This window comes from Salmo salar, unplaced genomic scaffold (genome assembly GCF_905237065.1).
Source record: "Salmo salar unplaced genomic scaffold, Ssal_v3.1, whole genome shotgun sequence".
In the NCBI taxonomy this organism is placed as follows: Eukaryota; Metazoa; Chordata; class Actinopteri; order Salmoniformes; family Salmonidae; genus Salmo; species Salmo salar.
In genome coordinates this window covers 3,421-16,225 of record NW_025547085.1, presented here as the reverse complement: position 1 = coordinate 16,225, position 12,805 = coordinate 3,421, and the positions used below count along the sequence as shown (strand labels likewise).

At 46.7% G+C, this 12,805-nt stretch overlaps 1 gene segment (V, D, J or C); it reads right to left on the bottom strand.

Moving 5' to 3' along the window:
• Positions 1–9,504: 9,504 nt before the first annotated feature.
• On the bottom strand, positions 9,505–10,196 carry LOC106594923 (Ig heavy chain V region 914-like). The segment is given in 2 exon segments: positions 9,505–9,863; positions 10,011–10,196. Coding segments are annotated over 2 exon segments (390 nt in total).
• Positions 10,197–12,805: the final 2,609 nt, after the last annotated feature.

Genomic DNA, 12,805 nt, shown 5'->3' with positions numbered 1-12,805 from the left:
GTTTGTCTAGTTGTTCTGTTTCTTTGTTAGTCTGTGTGGCTCCCGATCAGGAACAGCTGTATGTCGTTGTTCCTGATTTGGAGTCATATATTAGGAGTATGTTTTTCACCTGGGGTTTGTGGGTTGTTGTCTTTAGCACTGCTGCTTTATGTTAGCCTGCTAAACTGTTCCTGTCGTGTTTCTGATTTTCTTGTTTTTTCGTGTTCACGTTGTTTAATAAATATAAAGATGAGCACTCAACCCGCTGCGTATTGCTCCACCTTTTCCGACAGTGATTTCTCTATATCTTCAGACGAAGAGGAGCATTACAGAACAACCCACCAAACAAAGACCAAGCAGTGGAGAAAGGAGCAGCAGGTGGAGTACATGGACTATAGAGAGAGATGGACTTGGGAGGAGATTCTGGACGGGGCTGGACCTTGGCACCAGGCTGGGGAATACCGTCGTCCCACGGGAGGAAATAGTGGAAGCTAAGGCAGAGAGGCGGCGGTATGAGGCCAGGAACACGCTGATGGAGAAGCACGAGAGGCACCCCCAATAATTTTTTGGGGGGGGCACACGGGTAGTTTGGCTAGGCCAAGGAAGAGCCATAAGCCAGCTATCCGTGCTTACATGGAGGAACATTTACATTTACATTTAAGTCATTTAGCAGACGCTCTTATCCAGAGCGACTTACAAAATGGTGCATTCACCTTATGATATCCAGTGGAACAACCACTTTACAATAGTGCATCTAAATCTTTTAAGGGGGGGGGTTAGAAGGATTACTTTATCCTATCCTAGGTATTCCTTAAAGAGGTGGGGTTTCAGGTGTCTCCGGAAGGTGGTGATTGACTCCGCTGTCCTGGCGACGTGAGGGAGCTTGTTCCACCATTGGGGTGCCAGAGCAGCGAACAGTTTTGACTGGGCTGAGCGGGAACTGTGCTTCCTCAGAGGTAGGGGGCCAGCAGGCCAGTGGTGGATGAACGCAGTGCCCTTGTTTGGGTGTAGGGCCTGATCAGAGCCTGAAGGTATGGAGGTGCCGTTCCCTTCACAGCTCCGTAGGCAATCACCATGGTCTTGTAGCGGATGCGAGCTTCAACTGGAAGCCAGTGGAGAGAGCGGAGGAGCGGGGTGACGTGAGAGGACTTGGGAAGGTTGAACACCAGACGGGCTGCGGCGTTCTGGATGAGTTGTAGGGGTTTAATGGCACAGGCAGGGAGCCCAGCCAACAGCGAGTTGCAGTAATCCAGACGGGAGATGACAAGTGCCTGGATTAGGACCTGCGCCGCTTCCTGTGTGAGGCAGGGTCGTACTCTGCGAATGTTGTAGAGCATGAACCTACAGGATCGGGTCACCGCCTTGATGTTAGTGGAGAACGACAGGGTGTTGTCCAGGATCACGCCAAGGTTCTTAGCACTCTGGGAGGAGGACACAAGGGAGTTGTCAACCGTGATGGCGAGATCATGGAACGGGCAGTCCTTCCCGGGAGGAAGAGCAGCTCCGTCTTGCCGAGGTTCAGCTTGAGCTGGTGATCCGTCATCCACACTGATGTGTCTGACAGACATGTAGAGATGCGATTCGCCGCCTGGTTATCAGAAGGGGAAAGGAGAAGATTAATTGTGTGTCGTCTGCATAGCAATGATAGGAGAGACCATGTGATGATATGACAGAGCCAAGTGACTTGGTGTATAGCGAGAATAGGAGAGGGCCTAGAACAGAGCCCTGGGGGACACCAGTGGTGAGAGCGCATGGTGCGGAGACAGATTCTCGCCACGCCACCTGGTAGGAGCGACCTGTCAGGTAGGACGCAATCCAAGCGTGGGCCGCGCCGGAGATGCCCAACTCGGAGAGGGTGGAGAGGAGGATCTGATGGTTCACAGTATCAAAGGCAGCAGATAGGTCTAGAAGGATGAGAGCAGAGGAGAGAGAGTTAGCTTTAGCAGTGCGGAGAGCCTCCGTGACACAGAGAAGAGCAGTCTCAGTTGAATGCCCAGTCTTGAAACCTGACTGATTAGGATCAAGAAGGTCATTCTGAGAGAGATAGCAGGAGAGCTGGCCAAGGACGGCACGTTCAAGAGTTTTGGAGAGAAAAGAAAGAAGGGATACTGGTCTGTAGTTGTTGACATCGGAGGGATCGAGTGTAGGTTTTTTTCAGAAGGGGTGCAACTCTCGCTCTCTTGAAGACGGAAGGGACGTAGCCAGCGGTCAAGGATGAGTTGATGAGCGAGGTGAGGAAGGGGAGAAGGTCTCCGGAAATGGTCTGGAGAAGAGAGGAGGGGATAGGGTCAAGTGGGCAGGTTGTTGGGCGGCCGGCCGTCACAAGACGCGAGATTTCATCTGGAGAGAGAGGGAGAAAGAGGTCAAAGCACAGGGTAGGGCAGTGTGAGCAGGACCAGCGGTGTCGTTTGACTTAGCAAACGAGGATCGGATATCGTCAACCTTCTTTTCAAAATGGTTGACGAAGTCATCCGCAGAGAGGGAGGAGGGGGGAGGGAGGAGGATTCAGGAGGGAGGAGAAGGTAGCAAAGAGCTTCCTAGGGTTAGAGGCAGATGCTTGGAATTTAGAGTGGTAGAAAGTGGCTTTAGCAGCAGAGACAGAAGAGGAGAATGTAGAGAGGAGTGAGTGAAAGGATGCCAGGTCCGCAGGGAGGCGAGTTTTCCTCCATTTCCGCTCGGCTGCCCGGAGCCTTGTTCTGTGAGCTCGTAGTGAGTCGTCGAGCCACGGAGCAGGAGGGGAGGACCGAGCCGGCCTGGAGGATAGGGGACAGAGAAAATCAAAGGATGCAGAAAGGGAGGAGAGGAGGGTTGAGGAGGCAGAATCAGGAGATAGGTTGGAGAAGGTTTGAGCAGAGGGAAGAGATGATAGGATGGAAGAGGTGAGAGTAGCGGGAGAGAGAGAGCGAAGGTTGGGACGGCGCAATACCATCCGAGTAGGGGCAGAGTGAGAAGTGTTGGATGAGAGCAAGAGGGAAAAGGATACAAGGTAGTGGTCGGAGATTTGGAGGGGAGTTGCAATGAGATTAGTGGAAGAACAGCATCTAGTAAAGATGAGGTCAAGCGTATTGCCTGCCTTGTGAGTAGGGGGGGAAGGTGAGAGGGTGAGGTCAAAAGAGGAGAGGAGTGGAAAGAAGGAGGCAGAGAGGAATGAGTCGAAGGTAGACGTGGGGAGGTTAAAGTCACCCAGAACTGTGAGAGGTGAGCCATCCTCAGGAAAGGAACTTATCAAGGCGTCAAGCTCATTGATGAACTCTCCAAGGGAACCTGGAGGGCGATAAATGATAAGGATGTTAAGCTTGAAAGGGCTGGTAACTGTGACAGCATGGAATTCAAATGAGGAGATAGACAGATGGGTCAGGGGAGAAAGAGAGAATGTCCACTTGGGAGAGATGAGGATTCCAGTGCCACCACCCCGCTGGCTCGATGCTCTAGGGGTATGCGAGAACACGTGGGCAGACGAAGAGAGAGCAGTAGGAGTAGCAGTGTTATCTGTGGTAATCCATGTTTCCGTCAGCGCCAGGAAGTCTAGGGACTGGAGGGTAGCATAGGCTGAGATGAACTCAGCCTTGTTGGCTGCAGACCGGCAGGAACGTATGGAGAGGAGGGCGCCGAAGTTTGAGGAAGTGTGCACGATCTTGCCCATACGCTCGCACCGTCCGGTGCGAGCTATTCCAGCCCCTCGTAGATGCCGTGCTAGAGTGGGCATCCAGCCTGGTAGGAGGATGCCTGCGCAGCGTGTCTGGTCACCGGTACGCCTCCTAGGACCAGGCTACCCTGCGCCCGCTCTACGCACGGTAACCATCAAGCCCCTGCACAGCCCAGTTCGCCCTGTACTAGCACCCCGCTTGTACAGGGCTGCTAGTTCCATCCAGCCAGGACGGGTTGTGCAGGAGGTGCGATCAAGGCCACCTGTGCACCTCCATGGCCCAGTTGTTCCAGTTCCCGCCTCTCGTGCTGACCCGGAAGTGCGGACCTCTAGTCTGGCACGTCCAGTACCAGCACCACGTATCAAGCTTCCAGTGAGTCAGCCTAGTCCTACTCAGCCTGTTCCCGCTCCTCGCACTAGCCCTGAGGTGCATGTCCCCAGGCTGGTACCTCCACTACCAGCACCACGCATCAGGCATCCAGTGCATCAGCCTCGTCCAGTGTCCGGCAACAGTGCCTCGTCCAGTGTTTCCGGCAACAGTGCCTAGTCCAGAGTGTCCGGCAACAGTGCCTCGTCCAGAGTGTCCGGCAACAGTGCCTCGTCCAGAGTGTCCGGAACCAGGTGAGATGGCCCACTGTCCGGAACCAGGTGAGACGGCCCACTGTCCGGAACCAGGGGTCGACGACCCACTGTCCGGAACCAGGGGAGATGGCCCACTGTCCGAACCGGGTGAGGCGGCCCAATGTCCGGAACCGGGTGAGGCGGCCCAATGTCCGGAACCGGGTGAGTCGGCCCAATGTCCGGAACCGGGTGAGACGGCCCACTGTCCGGTACCGGGGGAGACCGCCCACTGTCCGTAACCGGGGGAGACGGCCCACTGTCCGTAACCGGGGGAGACGGCCTGCGACCCGTAACCGGGTGAGTCTGCCCGCGACCCGGAACCGGGTGAGTCTGCCTGCAACCCGGAACCGGGTGAGATTGAAAATAACCGAACTGTGTGAGTCTGCCTACAGCTTTGAACCGAATGAGTCTGCCTACAACCCGGAACTGAGGGAGTCTGCCTACGGTCCAGAACCAAGAGACTATGTAGTCAGTCGGGAGGACAGGAGGCCAGAACCAGAGCCTCCTCCAGTGTAGGTGGGTTGGGGAGGGGGGGGTGTAGCACAAGTGCCGTCGTTGACGGCAGCCACCCTCCCTTCCCTCCCTTTTTGTTTAGGGGGTATTTGTTTTTTGTTTTTTGGGGGGGATTTTGGTTTTTCTATTAAGGTGCATCTGGGGTTTGCACCTTTAGGGGGGTACTGTCACGTCCTGACCAGCAGAGGGAGTATTGTATTAGTATTTTGGTCAGGACGTGGCAGATGGGTTTGTGTTGTATGGTTTATCTAGTTGTTCTGTTTCTTTGTTAGTCTGTGTGGCTCCTGATCAGGATGTCGTTGTTCCTGATTGGGAGTCATATATTAGAAGTGTGTTTTTCACCTGGGGTTCGTGGGTTGTTGTCTTTAGCACTGCTGCTTTATGTTAGCCTGCTAAACTGTTCCTGTCGTGTTTCTGATTTTCTTGTTTTTTTCGTGTTCACGTTGTTTAATAAATATAAAGATGAGCACTCAACCCGCTGCGTATTGCTCCACCATTTCCGACAGTGATTTCTCTATATCTTCAGACAAAGAGGAGCGTTACAAATACATATATCACAATTTTGAAGAATTGCATTGAACAATGAGTCCTTAACCTCTTGACGGTCGCCTAGGATAGGGGCGCTACAGCGATTTTTGAAAAAAATTCGTGCCCATTTTAAACGGCCTCCTACTCAATTATATTATTAATATATATAGGATATGCATATAATTAATACTTGTGGATAGAAAACACCCTAAAGTTTCTAAAACTGTTTGAATTGTGTCTGTGAGTATAACAGAACTCATAAGGCATTCAAAACCCCGAGACCGATCGTAACAGGATGTGGAATTCTGAATTGCAGACTCAACTTCATCACTTTGCCTATAAATCACACCGTGAGCAATGGTTCATTGAGCACTTCCTATTGCTTCCACTAGATGTCCCCAGTCTTTACAAAGTGGTTTGAGTCTCCTACTGTGAAAACTGACACAATGAGAGGCTGTGGAAAGTGGTCACATGAGGAGGGCCATCACCATTATGACGCCGGCGCCTCTGGCTACCCTCCCCTTTCGAAACGTTTAGAAAGACAATGTAATTGTCCCCCTTGAATCTTATTGGAGCTCTGGTTGAAAAAGGCCCTAAAGATTTATGTTATACAACGTTTGACATGTTTGAACGAACCTAAATAAAAAAAAAATGCATTTTATTGAAAGAGGAGTCCCTGGCCGACGGAACTTTTGGTGCAGCCTTCAGAACGCCGCTAACAAGAACAAGCTATTGGGACGTAAAGGATTAACTTTTTCGAACGAAAATACATTTGTTGTGGACCTGGGATACCTGGAAGTGCTTTCTGATGAAGATAATCAAAGGTAAGGGATTATTGACAATAGTATACAAGAGTAGATTTGATATGCGATTGTTCCAAGATGGCACTGACCTGTAACGGTAGCCTATTTTTCTGAGTATCGCATCCCCTTCTATCGCAAAGTGTGATTACCCAGTAAAGTGATTTTTAAATCTGGCATTGCAGGTGCTTTCAAGAGATGCTAATCTATAAATCTTAGAATGACAATATTACATTTAAAAAATGTTTTCGAATAGTAATTTAGTAAATTGTAGCGCTTTTTCACTGGACGCATTTGAGGGAAAATAGTTAGTCAACGTAACGCGCCGATGTAAAATGCTGTTTTTATATATAAATCTTAACTTTATCGAACAAAAGAATGCATGTATTGTGTAACATGATGTCCTAGGAGTGTCATCTGATAGAGATTGTCAAAGGTTAGTGCTGCATTTAGCAGTTTTTTGGTTATTTGTGATGCATGTGGTTGGTCGGAAAATGGCTATGTGGCTACTTTTACGATATACTCCTCTAACATAATCTAATGTTTTGCTTTTGCTGTAAATGTAACGTCTGCAGTAGTGGGTGTCAGGCGCAGGAAACAGGAGTAGTTGCTAACGGGCTTTTAATGAATTTCACCGTAACAGAAAAGTACACCCACGAAAACACAACTGGGTGTGATCCAACAAACACAATGATCCAATAACACGTACCACTGCATAAACAATAGTCAACAACAGAAAGTAAGCCCGCACACAGAACAGGTGGGGAAACGGGCTTAAATACTCCACTAAACACTAATCATACACAGGTGCAAACAATTAAGACAAAACCAACAGAAAAGGGAAAAAGGGATCGGTGGCAGCTAGTAGGCCGGTGACGATGACCGCCGAGCGCCACCCGAACAGGGAGAGGAGTCACCCTCGGCAGGAGTCGTGACAGTAAAGCCTTTTTGAAATCGGACAACGTGGTTCGATTCAGGAGAGGTGTATCTATAAAACGATATAACATAGTCCTATATTTGAAAAATATATATATTACATTTTGTTATGCTAATGGCGACCAGGGGCTAAAATAACAAATATCCATATTTATTGAGTTATTTTTATTTCACCTTTATTTGACCAGGTAGGTCAACAACATGTGGTTTCTCACATCTGTCCTGGGCACCTCCACTTAAATACATTACTATGTCTTGATTGTAATTATTTATAGGGGAGAGAGTTAAAAATGTGTTTTAATCAGTTGTGTCTATCAAAATGAGTGTTGGGCGCAGTAGTTCAAAGCTACCCAAGCATGACTTTTACCCAGGATGGACCTGCACTCTGATAAAGCCATTTCCCTGATATAGCATTTTGATTAACCCTAAAAAGGACCGATGTATCACTGTGGAAGTGCAGTAACACATTTAAAAAACAACACACAACAGTGATGTATTGCAGATGTGGGAGAAAATGTCAAATTATGACTTGAAAAAGTAATTGAGTGATGTTTAGCCATGTATTGGTTTAGTGACAGTTGCTGATCATTTAAACAATGGGAATACATTTTAGTGTACAGTACTTCAGGATGTGAATTGTTCATTATTATTATTAGTTTGTTATTTTGTTTTATGTGTTGTTTAAAAAAATACATTTGTAATGTATTTTCTGACTTTATTGAACAGATAGAGAGAGAGGATGACAGAGATGACAGGTTGTGTCAAAGGGCAGTATGCCGGTTCAAGACTTTTCCTAAAACGTATGAGACAACACACCGCAATATCTTACAGGGACCACTTGTATGAATGTGTTTGTGATATTGTTTTGAGAAGTATAAAATTTAACATGATTAAATATAAATTATTTCATGACTCATCTTAATACATGAAACATAATGTTCGTATGAGAGACGTGAAAAAATACTTTACTGTTTAAACAAATGTATGTTGATTGACAGTGATCGATGATGTCTGACTTTGTCTTACAATTGATTGTCTTGAAACCTCTTTTATAGGCATGTGATATGCTACCACCCAACCATGGTTGTCATGCAAGTTCTGTCTCCCAAGTCTGTGTACTTTTATGATGTTTCCTACCATGGGTTAATTGGATTCCATCCTGAAAAAATGACAGGCAAACTACACCTCCTCCTGGTCTTGCTGGGCCTCTGTAGTATGTACTCAATAATCTAGCAATTTATTGTAACAAAGTATTTTACGTATAGAGATAATTATAATAGCCATTGAGTTAACATATTAGTGATCTATTGTCTTCATTCTCTTTCTCTATTAGGGGTGACGTAATTCAAAGCCCTGGCTGAAACACACGAGCGCTTTTGCTAAGTGGTCTATCAGAGGACAAAGGGCTTAGGCTCGTGCACTGGCCGCCCCGTCTTTGTGTTTTTCCTCTATTTGCCGAAACACAGATTCCCGGTCGGAATATTATCGCTTTTTACGAGAAAATGGCATAAAAATGTATTTTTAAACAGCGGTTGACATGCTTCGAAGTACGGTAATGAAATATTTAGAAATCTTTTGTCACGAAATGCGCCATGCGCGGACCCTTATTTACCATTCGGATAGTGTCTAGAACGCACGAACAAAACGCCGCTGTTTGGTTATAACGATGGATTATTTTGGACCAAACCAACATTTGTTATTGAAGTAGAAGTCCTGGGAGTGCATTCTGACAAAGAACAGGAAAGGTAATCAAACTTTTCTAATAGTAAATCTGATATTGGTGAGTGCTAAACTTGGTGGGTGTCTAAATAGCTAGCCCTGTGATGCCGGGCTATCTACTGAGAATATTGTAAAATGTGCTTTCACCGAAAAGCTATTTTAAAATCGGACATATCGAGTGCATAGAGGAGTTCTGTATCTATAATTCTTAAAATAATTGTTATGTTTTTTGTGAACGTTTATCGTGAGTAATTTAGTAAATTCACCGGAGGTTTGCAGGGGGTATGCTAGTTCTGAATGTCACATGCTAATGTAAAAAGCTGGTTTTTGATATAAATATGAACTTGATTGAACAAAACATGCATGTATTGTATAACATAATGTCCTAGGGTTGTCATCTGATGAAGATCATCAAAGGTTAGTGCTGCATTTAGCTGTGTTTTTTTTTTTGTGACATTATATGCTAGCTTGAAAAATGGGTAGTCTGATTATTTCTGGCTGGGTACTCTGCTGACATAATCTAATGTTTTGATTTCGCTGTAAAGCCTTTTTGAAATCGGACAGTGTGGTTAGATTAACGAGAGTCTTGTCTTTAAAATGCTGTAAAATAGTCATATGTTTGAAAAATTGAAGTTTTCGGATTTTAGAGGAATTTGTATTTCGCGCCACGCCCATTATTGGATATTGGAGCAGGTGTTCCGCTAGCGGAACGTCTAGATGTAAGAGGTTAACGGAGATCAGAATGATCTCACAGACTCACAGTGAGATCAGTGTTGATCAGTTTTTGTACGGTGCTGCAGCCTCCTGTGTCACTGTGTCTCTGGCACAATAATAAACAGCAGAGTCTTCAGTCTTCAGGCTGTTCATTTGGAGATACACCTGCTGCTTGCTGTTGTCTCTGGAGATGGTGAACCGACCCTGAACAGACTGGGGGTAGTAAGTGCTGCCACCATCACTGCTAATATAGGACACCCACTCCAGTCCTTTCCCAGGAGCCTGTCTGATCCAAGCCATCCAGTAGCTACTGAAAGTAAAACCAGAGGCTGTACAGGTCAGTTTGTGGGATTCCTGAGGCTTTTTAACAACTGGTCCAGACTCAGTTAGTGTCTGACCCTGAACACCTGTGGAAAGGAAATACCCAAAACTTCAGAATGCAAATATTCATACAGTGATGTCTTAAAACATGTCTATATACCTATTTGTAGCAAATTACTTCTGAAAAATTACTGAAAATGATATTCTAGTGAACACAGAATATTGTAACTTACTTTTTACAAACACCACCATGAGTACTAAACTCCAGACAGTCCTCATTGTTCAGTGATAGTCAGGTTATATGCAGTGCTTGCTACCGAATCAATCCACACTGGCTATAATGAGAAGGCCAGTGCTGAGTGTCTGATTATAAAGGGATAAACGGGAGGGAGACTTTGCATAGACCGCCCTCTAGAGGTTTAAATATCCTGACAGGGAGAGATCTTCTGCTCTATTCCTTTATTCTCTCTCCTCCCTGTCCTTCGTTCTTCTCTCTGTTGTTCAGATTTTACTTATGAGACGTGTTGACTATAATGGCTTTAGTATTGTGTGTTGACTACATATAAAGGCTTAGTATTGTGTGTTGAAGACCATTTTAACGCTTTTGGTAAGGTTAATTTATTAAATTATAATTTGACAATTTTTGAGACTGAGCATTAGTCTTAATATGTTGATATTTTGGTGTGGAGATACATTTATATTATGTTGTGTTTGCATCATTCTTCCATGGGTTTCTGGGTATTTGTTCAGGTCTGGTGCTGGTTTGTATAACTGTGGAGGGTAGCGAACACAGTAATACACAGCTGTGTCTTCTGGTTGCAGGCTCTGCCCTTTTAAAGACACAGAGTTGCTGGAGGGATCTCTTGAAATGCTGAACTTGTTTTTCAGTGCATCATTTTTGTATATATCTCCATTATCCCATATATGGGAAATCCACTCCGTTGCGCTCCCTGCAGGCTTTCGAACCCAACCTGTGGCAAAGCTTAAGCTGCTATCACTAACAGAATACCCAGAGACCTTAGAGGTGATGTGTAAGGTGTGTCGTCGTAATGAAACCAAGGTGCAGCGGAGGATGTGTTCATCATCAGAATTTTAATTGACTGAACGAACACAATACAAAACGAAACAAAACGACCAGAAACAGTTCTGTCAGGAAAACACACTAACAGAATACAATCACCCACAAAAACCCAAAGGAAAGACAGGCTACTTATGTGTGACTCCCAATCAGCAACAACGAACTACAGCTGTGCCTGATTGGAAGCCACACATGGCCCAAAACAAAGAAATACAAAAATAGAAAATGAACATAGAACGCCCACCCAATGTAAAACCCTGGACGAACCAAAATAAAGAACAAAAACCCCTCTCTATGGCCAGGGCGTTACAGTACCCCCCAAAGGTGCGGACTCCGGCCGCAAAACCTGACTAAGAAGGGGAGGGTGGGCATTCCTACGGCGGCGGCTCAGGTGTGGGACGTGGTCTCCGCTCCACCTCGGTGTCGCCACTGAGGTGTCGCCTCTGGCCACGCCGGAGGACTGGTGGGCGACTCTGGCTGCGCCCGGCTGGCGGGCGATTCTGGTTCCGCCCGGTTGGCGGGCATCCTGGCTGCGCCCGCCTGGCGGGCGACCCTGGCGGCTCCGGCGGCCCGGGCTGGCGGGCGCCCGGCGGCTCGGGCTGGCGGGTGGCTCTGGCGGCTGGCGGGCGGCCCGGCAGCTCCGGGCTGGCGGGTGGCTCCAGCGGCTCCGGGCTGGCGGGCGGCTCAGGTGGCTCTGGCCCAGGATTCACCAGGCTGGGGAGACATGAAGGAGGCCTGGCCCTGGGCACAGGCACAGGACTCACCAGGCTGGCGGGCGGCTCTGGCGCGTTCCGGACAGGTGGGTAGCTCTGGCGGCTCCGGACAGGCGGGCGGCTCTGGCGGCTCCGGAGGCGGGCGGCTCTGGCGGCTCCGGACTGGCGGGCGGCTCTGGCGGCCCGGACTGGCGGGCGGCTCTGGCAAATGTATGGATTTACGTTGCAGTATAAAACCCAATATCATGGCTATGGCCAAAATCATGTTTATGGTGAGGTTTCATTAGGGTTACATTGGTACCATTGTCCTGGGAGGTGTTTATTTGACCTGTTCAGTGTTGATGTGTCCATATAGGAGCAAAGGGGTTTAGTATGACATAATATCACTGTGACCTCCAATAGACCCCAAGCGTAACTGTATAGTCACAGTGATATGCACCATGACAAAAACCTCCCACCAGTACCACACACCAGCTAAATGAGGATAGCAACACATTCAGATGGTTGTGATAGGTGTTAATACACATTTATATTATTTCTTCAAATATTTTAGAATATTTGTAACTGTTTTGTAAACTATTATACAGTATATTATTACATGGTTGAATTCACCTTAAAGATTTGTGCGCCAATTTTTCCTAAATCCTTCAGGTACAATGCTTTATAACGTGTTAAGAAATGTATGAGCCTTTATAATGTCTTATAATAAAGGTTTATAATATTTTCCTTTTCAACTGACACAAAATAGTTGTTATTTAGACCGCATCAGTATGAATGATTTAACCTTTAATAGTTGTTATGTAGTCAGCATCCTTATAAATGGTTTAACCTTTAAAAAACCCTAGATTCAATTGAAGCACTGATGTGACATAACAAAAAATCCCATCAAAATCTGTCAGTTTAAACTAGAGATATATTTTTGCAATCTGCCACATCCGCATGCCTCACTTTCACATCTGCGGTCAGATCATGAGACATCCCGACAGTTGGTCTTTTCACAAAGACGCCTGTAGTGTCTGAATCGTATGACCACTCTATGGAAAGGGGGGACTCTCACGAACACGATGGTGTTCGTTTTTGCTCTATGAACCCCCACAAGTGTCATGGGACTCGTCTGAAGGTAACCGCTACCGTTTAAAAATAAATGTATGGAAGTATGAAGGTAGTTTTGTAACTACCCAAAAAGGGGTGTACAGTATGTGTAAAAACAATATATAGTGCATTCGGAAAGTATTCA